The 18980-nt window shown below is 37.5% G+C and overlaps 1 protein-coding gene across 2 annotated transcripts; it reads left to right on the plus strand.

The window, feature by feature from the left end:
- The first annotated feature begins 14785 nt into the window (after positions 1–14785).
- LOC147488435 (subtilisin-like protease SBT6.1) lies at positions 14786–17164 on the plus strand. Of its 2 annotated transcripts, none has more exons than XM_086572786.1 (5): positions 14786–15351; positions 15761–15916; positions 15999–16470; positions 16587–16647; positions 16771–17164. In XM_086572786.1, exons 3-5 carry the CDS (start codon positions 16243–16245, stop codon positions 16797–16799), a joined length of 318 nt encoding a protein of 105 aa, XP_086428912.1. In that variant the 5' UTR covers positions 14786–15351; positions 15761–15916; positions 15999–16242; the 3' UTR covers positions 16800–17164. The 2 variants fall into 2 exon arrangements, with proteins under 2 accessions (XP_086428912.1, XP_086428911.1); XM_086572785.1 differs by having other exon boundaries at positions 16790–17164.
- Positions 17165–18980: the final 1816 nt, after the last annotated feature.

The following is an 18980-nucleotide window of genomic DNA, read 5'->3' on the forward strand; positions in this document are numbered from 1 at the left end:
AGATCAATGAGCATATAATATAGAGCCCATAAATGCTGACACGTAATTTGGGATTAGGGCGGTAGTGCAACAATGGCCTTTAGTGGAATAAGCCATGCATTTGTTGACGGACTTGGGCTATGTGTTCTGGGCGAACATGGGAAGCGAGGCCCAACCCTAAGTTCTCCTCATGGTCCCTATTGTAGCCTATAAAAAGAAATCTCTTTCTCTAGCCGTTTTTTCTAAGACATCACTCAAGCAAAAACAGATCCAATTCGGTTCTAAGGTTGTGAGAGAGAGAGAGGCCAAGTGAGAAAGAAGAGGTTGGAAGATCGTTGCCCACACAATGTCCACTCTGTGCATAGGAATACAACAGAAGATCAAGAGGTTGCTAATTTTGGATTCTTAGAGTCATCACAGCTGATCTACAGGTATGTTTTCCAATCAAAATCGTGAACACCATTAATTCCGCTGCGCATGGTTTTCACGGTTTGTAGAAATTTACATTCTAAAATAACGGTTCCTACATAACCTTGGCTTTCTGTTTCTTAGGTTGTGGTTTAATTGGTACCTTTACAGGGGTAGGATTTTCAGTTTTTATTTCGGTATCTAGTTCAATATCCGGTGTAGGTACTATTGGTGGGGTAACTATAGGCATAGTTACTTTGTTGTCAACCACTCTGCCAGAACGGAGAGTGGTGATGGCATTTAGCTCACCTACATTTGCATTGTCCTTACTAGTATTACCATTTACCTCAAAGGCTGTGTTTGTTGTTCTAGGATTAGGTATCACTTGACCTGGAAATACACCTTTTGGTTGTACTCTCTCTTGTGCTAACTGCTGTAAGAAAAGTTGGATGGCTTGTAAAATCTGTTGTTGGGTTTGCATAAAGGCATCAAAACGATCCAGTTATGGATGTGTAGTTGTTACAGGTGGTGTGACAGGAACTATCTCACGTTGATTATTAACAAGTGGGTTGTTATAGTTATTATTAATCGGAACGATACCTCTATTAGCATTATAATTATTATTGTTATAATTATTATAATTACCTTGTCCTTGTCCTTGTCTCAGTGGAGCTTGATTTTAATTGTTTGCTGGCCTAACATTTTGGTTATTATACCCTGGAGGTGTAACTTGTTGATTATTTCGCCAACCCTAGTTGGGGTTTTGGCGCCAAGGTGCGTTAGGTTCGCTATTAATGGAACAAACATTGTCCGGCTGTGTGGATGGTTGTTCATAGACTAGATGACAATAGGAGTCAGGATACGCAGGACTCAAATAGAAATTACATGGAATAGAGTTGATATTCATGACAGGGTAGGCTTTTGTTGAACAGAAATAGCTTCTACCTTTTTAGTGAGGGATTCAATTAGAGTTTTAAGCCCAGGATCGGATTTAACCTCAAACATACTGGTAGTCTTAACTGTTAAAGAAGAACTAGCAGAGCGGGAGATATTATTACTACCCCCCCGCTTATTATTACGCTTTGTTTGATCTTCTAAAATTTATAAGCCTCTGAGGCTCCTTTACTGAGGAAACTACCCCCATTCATTATGTCAAGGACTTTTTTATGGTGGTGTAAAAGTCCTTTGAAAAAGGCACGAACTAACGTGTCTTTCGCAAGGTTATGGTGTGGACACTCTATAAGAAGATCGGTAAAACGATTCCAAGCCTCTGAAAATGATTCATGAGAATTCTGTCGAAAGAAATGAATCTTGGAAAGCATTTCATCTTTCTTCAGTGGTGGGTAAAAATGTTCCATAAATAGTTGAACAAGTTTGGCCCATGAGTCCACAGAATTAGGCGCTTGGGAAGTTAACCAAGACGCCGCCTATCGGCTAAGGTGAAAGGAAACACCCTTAGTTTAATTTGTTCAGCACCAACTATAGGATGGTGGAATGTGGTAAGGACTTGTTCAATCCTACGCATAGGCTGATAAGGTTTTTCATGGTCTAACCCATAAAAAACGGGTAACAAATTAAATATATTTGGGGGGATTCGGAAATCCCCCACTGGGTTTGCAAGAACGATGCAAGATTTTGGGCTATCGTTCAAGGCTTTGTAAAAGTCAGAGAGAGGAGACTCTCTTTCTTCAGCCATTATTTCAAGAGTAGTGTGTGGTATATTAGCTAGAGGTGTAGTAAGTGGTATACTAGAAATGCGTGTTTGTTGACGTTACCGGTTGATTACGTTAGGCGTTTTTCTTCTACCTGACCTTAATCTCATGCAAGGCTAAGACCAATCTTAACTAAACACGACAGCACTCAAAACAATCCTGATATGCTAGTATAAACCTCTAACAGGAGATGCAAGGAGTGGAAGAAAGAAGTACCTGAATGCCTCCTTGCTTTGCTTATGAATAGCGTCTTGTATACGCGAGCTCAGTGTGTGTAACAAGTTAGAAACACTAAATAACTTTAAGTAATGGAAGTTTGTACTAACCAGTCAAAATCGGGCGGTTCAAGAAGAGGGCGTGGGTCGCGCTCTGAAATAGCCTAAGTAGGGTGCAGGTCGCACTCAAGTCCAACTCGAGTTCCAGCGCTTCAGCGCGGGGGGCGCTCGAACTTTGCTTTGGTAGAGCACGGGTTGTGCTCAAGTCCAATTCAAGTTCCAGGCGCTTTAGCGCTAGGGGCGCTCGAAGTTAGCCTTGTATGGGCGCGGGTCGCGCTCAAGCTTGTTCTTTGAAATTTTTTTAGTTTCTGAACCAAACAATCACTGTTAGAAACAAACAAGGGTGGGTGGGTTTAATGGGACTTTGGGAAGACTAACAATACTAATGAAAACAATTCTAAACGGAACTAAGATGGCAGCGGCGCCATTTGATAAAAGGTAAAATGATAAAAGGTAAAACGATAGTTTTACTTACGCATAAGCTACGAAACTCAACGGAAGTAAAACTAAAACTATTTTCGATCCTAATTATCAAAGTTTTCTACTCTCGATGCTATTGCAATATAGTTGGAATAGAAGATTCGTTCCACTCCTAGTTCTTTAAAAGTCTAAGTTAACTACGATTATTAGTCTATCAAGGTCAATGAGAGTAACGACAAAAATTATACTACGATGGAAATTGTACTAAACAAGATACGATAATTTGAACTACAGAATTACTAATTTGACGATATGAGGAGGAATTAGGGGGATTTTATTCTACCTTAACTCGACTTAATTTACTAACGAAGAAATGTCGTAATCCAAATTTCAATGCTTTCGCATAACAAACTTGTATTTCTAATCCCTAATTATTCATGGCAATCTCTACCAAATAATAACTAGCATGTGAAGCAATCAAACCCATTCTCATGGTGAACTAATTACTTTCTAGAATTGAATTGATTATCACAACGATTTCTAAGCTAACAAAATCAAGTTTTCATCAAGGCTTCCTCAAACCCTCTAATGAAAATTTTAGCCTTGAATCATTAAATTATCATTTCTATATGAATTTAAGCAAGGCATGATATAAAGATTATAAATTTACTTATTTGAATTAAATTGGAAATCTAATCATGCAAGATTGAATTAAAACTAAGAAAAGATAACAACTAATAACTGAATTTAGATCTAAGTAATTTAATAAACCAAAACTAAATTTATGAATAACTAACTACTTTTATTAATCTAATGAAGAATTATCAATGATTCAATAACTAAATTAAAAACAAGGTAATAAAACTAATTAATGGAGTCTAAGCTAATTTATTTCTAATCTAGGTCTAGCTAAATTCCTCTGCCTCTTTCCTCCTTTCAAGAAGAGAAAGAGATCCCCAATTTCGTTCATGGGCCTAGATCCATGTTTTAGGCCGGAAAATCGACCCCAAAACCCAATTTCTTCAGTCCACAGAGGTCTTTCCAGCTGGATTTGACTTCAACAGACTTTTCATCTACCTCTTCTTTTCTGATTGGGTCAAGGTTTAGACCATTGGAAAACTCTTTCCAAGACGGTCGTTTTGACATATGGTAGGCCCAATTCTGAGGTCTGAGTCCAAAGATACGGTTTTTGGAAGTTCTGCTGACTTTTGTGCGCTATTTCTGCCCACGTTGACTTTTCAGCTTTTACCGGGATTTAAAAAGGCTTTTCCTCCTTAAGTCTTGGCCTTTAATCACAGAACTTCTTAGCAACCAACCCTTGCTCCTTTATCTCGCAAAAGTGACACATTTCTACACGTAATTGACTCCAATGCCTGAAATACATAAAAGCACGAAATCAGCATTAACTCTTATTTATTACTCGCATAATTGGTCTAAAAGTATTATTGTTAAGGGGTTAAAACTACAGTTTTGGGCTCTTATCAGACCACTCCTAAACAGTATTTTGCTTGTCCTAAAGCAAATATAAGAAATTAGAATAAGTGACTAAAAATGGAATTCTAACTAATCTCGTTTCGCCGAGTGCGATTGCATTGACCATATGCAACAAGGCCTTAAACCACTAGGAATTTCCTAGTGGACGAGTTATAGCCTTGTGAGTGTTTTCCAGTGAAGGTACTCACAAACTTCATCTATACTACAATGACTAAGAAATAAAACTATTGTTTCCTTATTTATTGTCTCAATTATCTATACATCTCACTAACAATGAATGCAGAATAATCAAGTCAAAACCTAAGCTAATATATACATAATAATCAATCATCTACGAATAAACATATATACAATGAGTAATACTAAGAAATGCACTAACAGGTCCATTTCTGAAACTTTGGAATAGCGTCCTTAAGTAGGTCATCACATAAATGTCAAGACAAAAACATTCTGATTTTTCCGCTCAAGTTTTGCTACTCCAGTGTGCAATGGCCACACTTTACCTTACAATCTCAATGACACACAAGAAAGTCGAAGTCGATCAAACATATCTGCCACTTACTATCACAACCTGCTCCTAATTGAGCTAGAGGTCTTATTTAGGTGTTGCGGGGATTAGGAGATGGTTTAAGAAGAAAGGAAATGGATATTCAAAAAGGACAATTCTAAGTTAATAGGGTCTTCATATTGCATAACTAGAGAAACCCTTGTTCTTTTGCTTTTACACTTTGTTTCCATCCTTAGCCTTTTTATTTTGGCTTTTTGACTCCTTTTATTTTTTTGGAGTTCTAACTCTTTATTTTCTTTTATTTTTATTTTTTTTATTTGGATGGAAACTTTCTATTCTTAATCTTTTTTGAAGCAACTAACTAATTTTTGTTTACACAGGCTTTTCTCTTTTCTTTTCTTCACGCATCCTATTCTCAGACTCGTTCTAAAATGGGTAGGTTGATTTTTTTTATTTTGTTTTGTTTTTGTAAAAGGGTAAAGGAATTGTGGTTTATGAAGACTAAAGAAGGGCTCAAAGGGGCGACTAGCGAAAAATAATTTATAGGTTTGAATTTCTGGCTATATCGATCCAAAGAGGGCCTAAATTCTCTCTTAGGATATGGTATAGTGATCAAGCAAGTGGACGTGTGATTTCTCTATCCGGATTTTACTTCTCCCTTGTGTCATTTATCAAATGTTTCACTCATATAAGGCTTTAGGCTATATTCTCACAGGATTTGTAGAATAAGTACTCTAGCCTAGATTTTAGAAACTTACTGCCAAACAATCATAGATACTCATGCAATATATTTATAGAAAGATGCAAAGATTATTATCTACATATTAACCTAAGTTTCTAAAAACTATTCTAATGCAAAATACGTAAGACTTCTAGATTATTAAGAGCATAGAGAAAGAAAACAATACCAATATTCCTAAGTGTATAGCATAAACATTTTATTTATATTTTTGAATTTTTGAAATTTTTGAATTTTTACTAGAAAACAAGTGTATATTGTACATATCTATATCCTAACAGATGCCTTAATTACACGTGTTTCTATGCCACCCCCAAATAAGAAGCATGATTTGTCCTCAAAGTATTGAAATAAAAATGGTAGAAAAATATCATGGGAATGCGTGAAATTCTGGAACATCTACAAAACAAGGTTAAAACATACTAATATAGAAAAAGAAAAACAGACGCAACTCTATATGAGTTCCACCCATTATGGGGTTAATACGAATTAAATTGCTTGGGACATAAGCAGACACTAACTGAAACTAAAACTTACATTATCTCCCGTGTTTAAGCATCATCCTCATCTATAAAGAAATGAGGTTCCTTCGCATCCTGCCACACCATGATGATTTGTCAGGCTTCACGCCACTTATCATCTACAATCGCTAACCTGTTTAGCGCCACTTGATCGGATGGGGTGTTGGGCACAACCAATTGAGGTTGTAGCCTCCACCCCGGCCAAGTCATTGCACCGAAAGAACGAATAATACAGTTGGTAGGTCGCACAATGTCGACCCCAACCCAATCCGTGAAACGGGCACAAAAAATAGGGAAGAAACATAGCATAATACAGCAAACTAAAACAGGCATAAGAAGGTACTTATGCCTCATGTTATGGGCTCGTGCTAAACTAGACATTAAGGTCTGGAGAATATCATAGAGCACACGTCCCCTAGCTAAAGCAAGGAAAATATCACAAGTTTAGTCATTCGCAGAAGAATAACGCCATTCCCCTCTAATGTTTAGCATGATCCAAAACATAACATTGCCCACGTTCATGGACAGGCTACCAAGGGCTACGTTATATTCCCCTTGGTCCTCTATCCTAAAGATTCCTGCCCTATAATCCTCATGCAAATTCTTATAGTTATAGAGGTATATATTATCTACCAAATATGCCCATAAGTGTTGAAATTCGGCGGGCATAGCAAGTCCGAGAGCAAAGGCTAACAAGAACCTAGTAATTTCCATCGGTTCATCCTCAATGGTGATGGAGAACACTTGTTCTCCATCTGGTCTATCAAAGAACTTACAAGTATCATAAAAATAAGATATAAGTGCAGGAGAATAAAGTTCATCATAACTTACCATTAGCGGTTCCCAGCCTACTTGTATGATCACCTCGCTAAACCACGCACCATAGGTTTCACTTTGGAACAAGTCTTCAAAGGACTACTCTGGTATGATTGTAGGGGATGTCATCTCAAAACTACTCTCTAGAAGAGCTGCAAACAACCATGGAACAACCCACAAAAAATTGGAATTTTTCGTGGCTACGAAGGTCAGGGCGCGGGTCGCGCTCAGGTGCAAATAGAGTAACAGGCGTGTAAGCGCTAGGTGCGCTCACAATTTGTCTTGGGAGGGCGCGGGTCGCACTCCGTGTGTGCTGAGCAAGATGAAGTGAAAAATAAAAGGAAAAATTGGAGGTTTGAGGTGAGAGATGAAAGTGAGATGTGTGGGTTTTGTGTGGAGAATGAATCAAGTATATATAAGGTTTTTAGTTTCTAAAACGAATCGACAAGTTGCCAAAAAAATTTAAGGCAATTGCCGAAAAAAAAATTTCCAAACCCGAAAACGGAAACAACCCATATTCCTTATTCCAAAACAAACATAATATCTTTTAGATTGAATTTAGAATAGCGACTTCTTAACTCATTGAAATTTCATCCTACCACAATATCTAATCATAGCCATGCCAATATCGGCAACATTCCCAACACTCATCGCAAAATTACTTCTAAATTTGTGGATTATATAAAAACAATTCTAAAACAAATAGTACCACTCCCAAACAATTCGGAAGGTGGGATTAATGTTAAAATTATCGCATACATAAAGAAGAACCACATTAAATTAAAGTCAAAATTCACAATACAATTAACTACAGAATTCAAATTTAACTACTGAAATCAACAACTTAACATCCAAACTAATAAAAACAATAAAAATAACATCAAAACAACAAATTTTTCTAAACAACTAGCCACGCGATGAAGATGGACCCTGAGACGAAGAAGGGCCAGAGTCAGTCATCCTTCTTCGACGACACTCATGCCTCACAGACGCCTCCTCAGAGGAAGAGTCCCCCCTGGGTGGCAAGCGTTCTAGCATTTCTACTCAGAACTTATGTTGTACCTCCATAAATGCTTTCATCTCTTCCCAACGCTCATCCTCGCGCTGGGCACGAGTCTCATAATTCTGATGTATGGTAGTCTGCCGAGTCCGGAGATCTTCACAAATAGTATTAAAAGAGCGCATGCCACGATGAAGCACTGACATGTGTTCTACATCAGAAGTACACTTCTCCAAGGCATCGACATCAAAACATCCCATGTCCTCCTCATCATCCGAACTAACAACCCTATCAGCCGGCAACCTCCAAGTCTTCTGGATACATTGCGTGTAAATACTTGCATTTGAATGCGAGTTTAGCATAATCCGATCAGATTTTAGAGTAGCACTCAAATTCATCATGATCTTTGTTATCAACACAGGGAGAGGTGCAATATTCTTCTCAACTCCTCTAATCATATTTATCAAAAACTCGAGGATACATAATTCATACTTCCTCTCCTGGAGTATCCATAGAACGTGAAGACAATTCAGACTGATGTCACTGACTTTCTCCTTGCCAATGACATTCCTACCAATCCACTAAGCTACAGCCAACTGGTTGGTTAGAATTTTTTTTTTGAATTTTTTATGTTTTGGTGGTGCAAAAGGTTGGAAATGGTGGTGGAGATGTTTTGGAGAAGTTTTGGAGTGGGTGAAACTATTTTGGCGTGATGGTGTTTAGGTTTTTTTTTTTTTAATTTTGGTCTAGGGTTTAAAATCGTTAATGGCAGAATTGAGAAAAGAGAATCGCAAATTGTTTTGTTTTGAGGAAGGAGATGCACACGCGTGCGGTATTTGGGCCCAAGCCCAATTCGATTTCCGAAATTTTTTGATTTTTTTGCACAACTTCAAACTAAAATTGCCGATTCGTTATCGGTATCATTTTTTGTGAATGAGATATGGAAAGTTCATATTGTTTTTCCTTGTTTATTGGATTCATCATAAAGTTCGTCATGTTATTGATGTGATGCACACTGAAAAGAATGTTGCAGAGCACATACTCGATACGATCCTCAGTAAGAAAGACAAATCAAAGGATACTGACCAGGCACGAGAGGATATGAGGGAACTTGGCATACACCGAAATCAGTGGATGCAAACTGACCCTGCAATTGGGAAACAAGTTAAACCTACAAAGACCGCTCATTCTAGATAAAGCGGAGAAGATGAATTTTCTTAAAACTTTAAAAAATTTGAAGCTCCCATCAGGTTTTTCATCTAATCACGTCAGTCTTGATCCACCTTGTTTGCTCATAATAAAATCACACGACCATTATGTGATTATTCAATATCTTTTGCCCGTGCTACTTCGACATGCTTTTCCATCTCATCCTGATTTGCGGAGAGCTCTTCACCAGATAACCTTATTTTTTAACATATTATGTTCGAAAGTTGTAATTCGAAAAGAAATCCAAGATGCCAAACTCTACCTTTCTTTCATCTATATTGTTTCTTATCAATCACTTTCAATCACTTTACTCATGACAGAAGGAATATGAATTTAATGTATCCAATTTTGCTACTCATCCATGGGTTGAAACGAATTATCCTCAAAAACTTAGGACTGTGAAAGCGATGTATCGGTCAAAGTTCTTGGCAAACACTGAAAGCATTGAAGCAGCTAAGGCAAACTGCCCATCTGGTGTTAATCCAACTCTTTGGATTGATTTTGTTGACTATGAGCTTCAACCTAAAGTAAAGGACAGAAATGCAAAAAATGCAAACAATATGGCAATGAATGATATTGGTACTACTAATGGGAGAAAAACCTTCTCCCAAATACATAAGGAGCTGGTACGTATCACCTTTGAAATAAAAATGTCATTTGATCATGTATAAAATTTGCAAAACAATTAACTATGCTAGCTGACTAATATATTTTCTTTTAGTTGTCTTTCTTTTAGCACTATTACTAAGCATTGATTATTTGCTTGTAGCAAGAACAAAACCCTTAAGCAAAAAGGACTCGGGTAGATGACTGGTGCAAGGGCCGTGAACGCCGTGATGGTTCACTTTTGGCAAGTGCTAGGGAAAAATATGTGAGTAGAAATTTTGTTTCTTTCTATTAACTAACTGTAGTTTTTTATTGCTATCGGATATATTTTTAGATATTTGATTTGATTTTTTAAAAAAATATATATTGCAGGATCAAGTGAAAGCAATTCATAAAAGAAGACTAGCGAGTGGAGAGACTGACACTGAAGACATCGACTCCGATGCGTTGACTGAAGTACTTGGCAAGGAAAAGAAGAATCGTGTCCATGGAGTTGGTTCTAATATTACCAGAAAGCAGCTACAACATGCTGCTGTGGCAAATGATTTAATCAACCAAATGGCCACTACATCAGTTGCAAAGGTCGAGGCCGACATGGCTTCATTTAAATCAAAGGTCGATGGAGGCATGTCTGAGGTCAAATCAATGCTCAAGGTCAATTTTTTCTTTGTAATTAGTGGTAATGGTTAGAGTTGTTAATACTTGATCCACACATAAAAAATATCCTTGCATCACCTACTCCATCCCAGGTTCTCATTCAACAACAACTATGCAATAATGTGACAGCCAATGCCGAAGCACATATGGGTGTGACTACACCTAGAACTGAACTTGGTTCAAATTCTGCTCAACGCCATTCTCCAACAACTCCTCAGAACTTGACCCCTGCTTTTGGGTCGCTTGAACATCCTAGAGTCACATTACTAGATAAGTTTGGTGCAGAAGTTGCTAAGGGTTCTGTTGCTAAGTTTGGTGCAGAATTGGAAAAAGAAGTTACTCCAGAAGAAATAAAATGTGCACTTTTTGCAATGGAGGATAACAAGGTACCAGGCCCGGATGGGTTCAACCCTTTTTTCTTTAAGCATTGTTGGGAGATTATTGGGCAGGATTTCACAAGTGCTATTCAAAATGTTTTTTCTCATTGCAAGATGCAAAGGGGTGTTAATACTACATTTCTTTGCCTTATTCCAAATGTCAACAATCCTTCTAAAGTTGCTAATTTCAGGCCTATTGCTCTTTGTAATACTGTTTACAAATGCATATCAAAGATCATCACTAATAGGCTGAATATGGTGGTGGATGACCTAGTCTTCTCAAATCAGACAACTTTTCTTCCAGGTAGAGTCATCCAAGATAACATCTTACTTTCTCACGAATTGTTAAGAGGTTATGAGAGAAAAAGGGGTTCCCCTAGATGCTCAGTCAAGCTTGACATCCAAAAAGCTTTTGATATGATTAGTTGGAAAACAGTGATGGCCATGTTACAAGTCTTTAAAATTTCGTTAAAGATGAGACAGTGGATTCAATTGTGCATTTCTTCTCCCTTTTATTCTGTGATAGTGAATGGTTCTCCGGAGGGTTTTTCTTTGCAGGTGCTAGAGGCTTGAGACAAGGGGATCCATTGTCACCATACCTTTTTGTCTTGGTAATGGAAATCCTATGTTGTATCCTTAGAGATAGATTGTCTAGAAGAATGATCAACTACCACCCTAAATGCAAAAGGATCCAGCTTTCTCACTTAGCCATTGCAGATGATGTGTTGATCTTTTGCAAAGGAGATATGAATTCTATAATTGCTCTTAAAGGGTGCATAGAGGAATTTGGTGCTACCACTGGATTGAAGATTAATGCTCACAAAACTTCTCTTCTTACTAGTTCCATCGCTTGTCATGATGCTTTGGCTCTTGCATCTATCCTTGGCGTTGAATTGCTCTCTCCTCCAGTCAAGTATCTGGGTCTCCCTCTTTTCATTGCTAGATTGGGAATCAGAGAGTGCCAACCTTTGGTAGAGAGGGTTACGGCCAGAATCTTAGATTGGAAAGCTTTATGTTTATCTCATGCGGAAAAATTACAATTGATTACTTCTGTTTTTATGTCTTTTCACACATATTGGTCTAGGACCTTTATATTGCCTCTATCAATCCTTCAAGAGATTCAGAGAGTTTGTGCTAGATTTTTATGGGGTGGCACTGAGCTAAAGAGAGTGGTACATCAAGCAAGTATCTCCACCCTGCAAAAAGAAAAGGTTTATGGTGGGCTTGGTATTTTGAACTTGAAAGTTTGGAATCAAGGAGCCATGTGTGGTCTTATTTTCAAGATAGCTTCCAAAAAAAGTTCCATCTGGAGTGACTGGGTGTTGGAACAACTTCTATGGAGAAAATATTTGTGGACCATGAACATTCCTTCTGAATGCTCATGGTCATGGAGAGCTATTTTGACTACTAGATCATATGCAAAAAATTTCATAACATATAGTATTGCAAATGGGGAGCAAACATGGCTCTGGCACGATTTATGGTGTCCTTCTAGCCCTCTTATTCAGCACCAGTATGCAGTTGATGCTTTGGACCTACCTTTAAATTCCAAAGTGAGTGACCTGATCTCCAATGGCCATTGGAATGATAAAGTCCTGAATCTGCAAGAGGGGACTCTTAAAGAAGACATTCTTCATACTACCATCAATACTCATCTCCCCATGGATAGAGTTATTTGGACTCCCCATCATAGTGGCACTTATTCCTCTCATAGTGCTTATCATGCTCTTCTAAGGCCGCAACCTCGTGTGAAGTTGTACCAACTTGTCTGGGGTGGTAAGCTTGTTTTGCCTAGACACTCTTTTACATGTTGGCAATTATTCTCTCATAGTTTATCGACCCAGGACAGATTGGTTCAGAAGAAGATTCTCACTCACTCATCATGTTGCTTATGCACCTATCATAGAGAGAACTCCAAGCACTTATTCTTTGAATGCCCTTATTCTAGAGAAGTCATTACAGGTATCGTTAACCTACTTGGTATCTCCACTGATTCCAGAAATGCCAATAGAGAGTGGTCCTCTATCCTCAGGCTTTGTAAAGGAAAAAGCATCATCAAAGACATTTATAAAGTGTACTTCTGTGCCCTTGTTTATGAGATTTGGAGGGAGAGAAATGGGAGAAGATTTCAAAACAAATCCAGGCCTGCATCTAGTGTGATCAACAAGATTATAAGGGATATCAAAGCTTATTTGCAGGTTAAAATCCCAAAACTGCTAGATACATTAGAAGCAAGAAATCTTTGTGAGAGGATTAGCATTAAAGTTGAATTCAAGATGGAAGTAATCAAATTGTATCCTTGGATCCCCACCCCCACCCATCATTGGAAGGTTTAAACTGAACATGGATGGAGCATTAAATGATGTTGGAAATGGTCATGCATGGTGGATTAATTAGGGATTGCCATGGTGAGGTCGTTGCTGTATTTTCTAGTACTGGAGGCACGAAGGCAGTCATCTTTCAGGAGCTTAAAGCTATTGAGAAAGGTCTCATCATCTGCCTATCTATGAATTTGAAATGCATTGAAGTGTCCTCTGATTCTCTTAAAGCGGTTCAGTCTGTCAATAAGATTGAGAAACCTCCATGGTTATGTGAAGACTTGGTTGCAGCTAAGTCCAAGTTGTATGGCCAATTCACTTATATCTCCATAGCCCACGAGTTCAAAGAAACAAACAAAGTTGCAGACTATTTGGCTTCTCTTAGTTGTGATGTAGAATCCCCGTCTCTAGTTGTTTTTATCCCTCCTTTAGATAGACTTCTTCAAGATCATGTAGAGAAAGATGCTTCTGGAGTACAATATGTAATACATGTTTCTTGATATATAATACAGGTGGGGGTCTACCTAACCCTAGCCTAATTTTAAAAAAAACAAAAACAATTTGTCATGGCAAAATTCTGGTTGCTGGAGAGAGAAGAGTGTATATTGATGAAGTATTGGTTCCCGATGCTGCTGTTTATGACGGTCCACAAGATGGTAATGCAACTTTGAATGCGTGGGTTGAAGGAGGGTATATAGCTTGGCTTGATGGGAGATTGAAGTATGATTGATGTTTGTAGGTTTTAGATCTTTTTTGGATTGCTCTACTTTTTGGTTTTTGTGCTTTAGTTTGGAAACTTAAGAAACAAATATGGCATTAAACTTTGATGTGGTTGTGGTTGCCATGACTTGGAACTGTTAGTGTTATCATGACTTAGAATCTTAATTGTACATAGATGTCAATTCTTTTTATTAGTTTTATGTCTTAACTTGCCTTGATGTAAAGAAATCAAGGCCTTTCGTGTATTTAAGTTTTTGGTGCAGATGGCAACATGGATAAAGATGACGAGATGCTTGAAGCAATTAGTACTCAGCCGGGGGATGCGTAAGCCCCTGGTTAGTGTTTTTTTCCTTTCTTCTTTCCATTAGCTATTTTAATTTGAAGTTTTTACTTTTATTTTCCACTAATGATTGTGTAATTGTTTGCTACTTGTGATTATGCGCAACATACTGGTACATATTATCCTTCTATCTGTTTTTCTTTTTATTATTATTTTGGCTTTTCTAGTATATGAAAACAGTACGTAACTAGTACATACCCTCCTTCTGGTTTCGGTATCGCGAGACTGCACTGCGCAATGAACCAATGAACACGCGAGAAGAAACATGTACAAGCTTAATATCTTGTTCTTATAGCTTATTTACAACTTCCTTTATTGTATGTGTTACTTCCTAGTCTGTGTTTCATATTTTGGCTATGTAATCATCTTATAATGGTGTTCTGCTCAGATACAACAATAAGGAAGATGCTTGCCACACTAGATGATCCTTTCACTCGCTTTCTTGAGCTAGAAAAGTTTAAGAGTTTGCGGGTACATTTACTTTTCTTATCTATCCAGTATTCTGCTAGGCAGGTGCTTGGATTATCTATGACTTTGGTTATGAAATCCCCCATCAATTGTTTACAGCTTATTCCTAAAGTATGTTGTTATTTTCTTTGAAGGCAGTCTAGTACTCAAGGTGCCCTTACTAGTAACCATTTATTCCGTGCATGTCCTTGTAGTCTATCTAACTGGTTAGCATTGGTTCTGACTTTTGAGATTCATAGCTGAAGCTGAATACCTTAATGCAAGTATTTCTCAAAACCATTTATTTGAATTCTGGGTAGGCTAGGGTTTTCCTACCAAACCGTATGTGTAACATTGATATCTTTAGTATCCTCACTGAAGCTAGATTACACTTAAATTTCTCTGAAGGGAATCAAAAGCTTTTGACCCACGCTCTGTGATTTGACTTAATCAACAGTTTATAAGTTATATTCGAAATTGTTTGTAGCATATTGATGTTTTCTCTAGTTGTATGGAGATCTATATCCACTCGTAGAAGTCTCATTATAACTGTTCTTTAAATTCCTGGACTAATAGTTGGACTTGGTGATCTGTGAGTTTTAGGGACTCAAAGAACATAGTGGCAGGAAACAATCTAAAAGCAAAGAAAGAGGTTATTGGCATAGTAGGATATTCTGATGAAACACGTGTGCTAGCAGAATTTTTCAAAAGAGGGTGGTGTCTGAAGGATTTTAATTGGTCCTCTCAGCTTCAGAAGGAATCGAGAGATGATTGCCATTTCTTCGAGCTCAGAGGTAACCACATGGTAAGCGTTTAACTAGCACAATCTAATATGATTGCTTCATTTTTTTCCTCTTTTTTGGTAAGGATTATTTTTCCTTTTCTGTGCTTTTTAATTATGTCAATTTTTTTTTTAAATTCAATTTCCTTGTTAACTGGTATTGGGAAGATATGGCACATTCAGTCAGTATTTCAGATGGGTCAATGGGGCATGCTGCCTGATTTTTAATATCGGAAACCGTATTTACCCAGACTATGGTTTGTGTTATAAAGAGATTTTTTGGATTTATTTACAATCTAAAGTTGGCGTACAATTTCATCCGTAGAGTGATTTGGAAATGAAAATCCCTAATGTTCCATCCAATGGGAGTGTCAGATTGGATCTTCGAATACTTGATGATGAATTACACTAAATTCATTTACTTTGCTTCCAGGTACTTCTTTTTCCTGGTAGAAAACTGGATTATGAACCCAAGTATTGACAAACTCAAAAAAATGAAGGTGACTTTATGACAGCCGTCGAGTTCTCCAAAAGTAATCCATATGGCAAAGCAATAGCATTGTTTAACTTGAAATCTGGAGTTCTCAAGGTATATCTCTTTCAAGACTTTGTCAACACATATGTACTAAGTGAACATACCATACTTAACAATCTTTAACTTCCATGAATAGGTTGATGAAGACTGGTTTGCACTATCTGCTATCACACTAGCTTTTATCCTTTCTGACATTTGGAGAAAGGAGGGTAGCAGTGCTTTCATTTCAGCTAGAAAAAATTCAAAAGTTGTTAGTTTAACTGAAAGTGATGATGTAGAAAGCGGAAAAATTCAGGGCACTTTCTTGGAGAAGGATGAGTTAGCTGGAAGAGTTGGAATTGCATTTGGGGGCAAGATTCTAAATGGTGATTTCTTTATAGATGGCGAGCAAAGTCGTTATGCTTCAGGAACAGATATGGGGCACAATGGGTTATGGTCTACAGTTGATGGGAAGGACCCGCAGATTGCCATGTTATCCATTTGTTGATATGGGAAAAGGCGTGAATTTAACCTCGGAGAGCTCTGGTCGAAGAAAACCTTATGCTGACATTACTGGAAACAAGTACAAGAATGGAGTCGACTTTTTGGGGTTGCTTAAAAGGGATGAGGTAAGGAACTCAAAATTCAGTAGCATGAATCTCTCTTCTTGGTCTATTTTTAGCAGTTTGTATTACTCTTCTCCTGATTCTTAAATGCATATCCGTATCTTTATCTTTTGATGCAGCTTTATATGACAGAGCTTGTTGCAAGCCAGTGGTTTGTACCCATCATCATTGCAGTTTTTGGTAAGAACTAATCTTGTTTATGTGTTTACTTAGATCTAGTGGAGAATGGAGAGTAATGAGGTTGGTATTTATAATAATTTTAATATTGAAGGTTATAATGTTAAAGGGTGAGCTGAAATTCAGTTGAATTTCAGCTTTTCAGATTTATGTAGAATTCGGAAGAAGCGTCGATGGCGAAGGAGAGGGTCCAATAATCAATTTGCTTCCCCATAGTCTACTGACTTAGTCCATTCATGTCCACCACTCTTGAAGGCTTTGGGAGCTCCTTTCTCTGCCCAGCTTCGGTGAAAATTTTGTACTCATCATATCATTGCATATAAGTATGAGAAGTCAGTCACATAATTCTGCTACTTCTCATCTGACATTATTCGACCAAATTTGTATTGGACATTATTTGACCAAATTTGTATTGGATATTATTTGACCCAAGAAAAAAAAAATTAGTGGTTACAGTTCACTAACGGATATATCCGTTACAAACAATAGTTAGTAAAGAAGTGACCACATCCATTACTAACGGTTATATCAGTGACAAACAAATTATTTTCCCGCTAGAAATTGAAGCGCGTCAAATTTGACTAACACTTATATCCGTTACAAATGACAAATTTAATCGGGCCATGGGTTGTTGGCTATTTGTTACAAATAATTTTAGTAACGGATATAACCATTACTAAAAGTATTATCAATAACGGTTATATCCGTTACTAAATTTGGCCTAAGTGAGAGTGACGCCCCAGAGCTAACGGATATAACCGTTAGTAAATGCCTTTTCTAGTGTAGTGATCCCTATGTACTTGAGTATCAATTGAACGACTTCGATTGGCAATTTAATCCCGATGAAACACTTGATATGCAAGTTGTGTCTTCTACACGTGATACAAAACATGTGTCGAGTGTAGTAGCTAATTCTCAAGTAATTAATTAGTTTTGATTACATATTTTGAATATTATGCATTAATTAGTTAAGTTGGACCAATTAATTATTTATCTTATATGCATTATTATTTTTCATAATATCGGCATGTTATTGACTCTCCGAAGTTAGAGCGGCTTTACTTGGGTGTTAGAGAGTGGTGGAAGGTTCTTAAGAGTTTGAATGAGTTTGTACATATTAGAGATAGTATTTTGTGTACACATTTGGGTCTTTTGGTTGATGTAGATTACTTGAAGGCTGATTAGGCAGTGGTCATAGCTTTAGTAGAAAGATGGTGGAATACAACTCATACATTTCATTTTCCTTATGCGGAGTTAGGGTTCACACCACTAGATTTCACCATGATTTCTAGGTTGAGTATCGGTATAGGCCGACCGATACCTTTTAATACAAATTATGAGAACATTGGTAGTATGCTTATGATTTTTCCTCGCTTGGATATGGATGCTTATGATTTTTTCGGTATTAAGCTATCTCATATTAAGATCGCATCCATGGAACCTCTCTTGGATCTTAATACACGAGATGGAGTTAGCTTTGACCGCTCTACCCCAGTGAGGGTGTTGATGTGTATGTTAGGGCATTTTTATGTTTTTATTGGGCATGTTTTGTTTTCAAATGGTCATTCTTCTATGCGACTTGGATATTATGCTTATGTTTTAGATTTGTATAATATGAGAGATTATGACCTTGGTAGCTCGGTATATGCCACATTGATAATGCGGCTAGAAAAATTTCCACGACATTTGGAAGTAGAAGTCCCTCAGTTAATTGGGATTCATAGGACTTTTGGAGATTTGGTCTTATGAGTACTTCCGTTGTCTTTGTCCTAACATAGACATGATTCTTGATACTAAGCCTACTAGATTTGCAAGTTAGTCAAGGTATCACTTGACTCGTAACAGAGGGCAGATTAGAAATAATGTGTGTATGGCTCATGCTCAGATTGATATTAGATCATTGTCATCTATTGAGTGAAGACCTTGGCGTTTGTCTACTGCCTTTGACGATCCTGTTGTGCGGCATGCTTGTGTTTTGTCACGTCACAGAGTTGTTTTTGTCGCACATGACTGTAAGGTTTGCTATTGTGGCAACAGTGTAGAAACCGTTATTTCAGAATGAATATTTCTACAAACCGTGAAAACCACGCGCAGCGGAATTAGTGGTTCTCATGATTTTGGATTGGAAAACATACATGTAAATCTGGCTTCTTGATATCTCTGAGAATCCAATAGCTATGAAATCAACAACCTTTTGATCTTCTATTGTATTCCTATGCACAGAGTGGACGTTGTGTGGGCAATGATCTTCCAACCTCTTCTTTCACACTTGGCCTCTATCACTCACAAAATTGGATCCGATTTCTAGATCTATTTTTCTTGAGTAAAACCTTGAT

The sequence above is a fragment of the Coptis chinensis genome, chromosome 7 (assembly GCF_015680905.1).
Source record: "Coptis chinensis isolate HL-2020 chromosome 7, ASM1568090v1, whole genome shotgun sequence".
NCBI lineage: Eukaryota > Viridiplantae > Streptophyta > Magnoliopsida > Ranunculales > Ranunculaceae > Coptis > Coptis chinensis.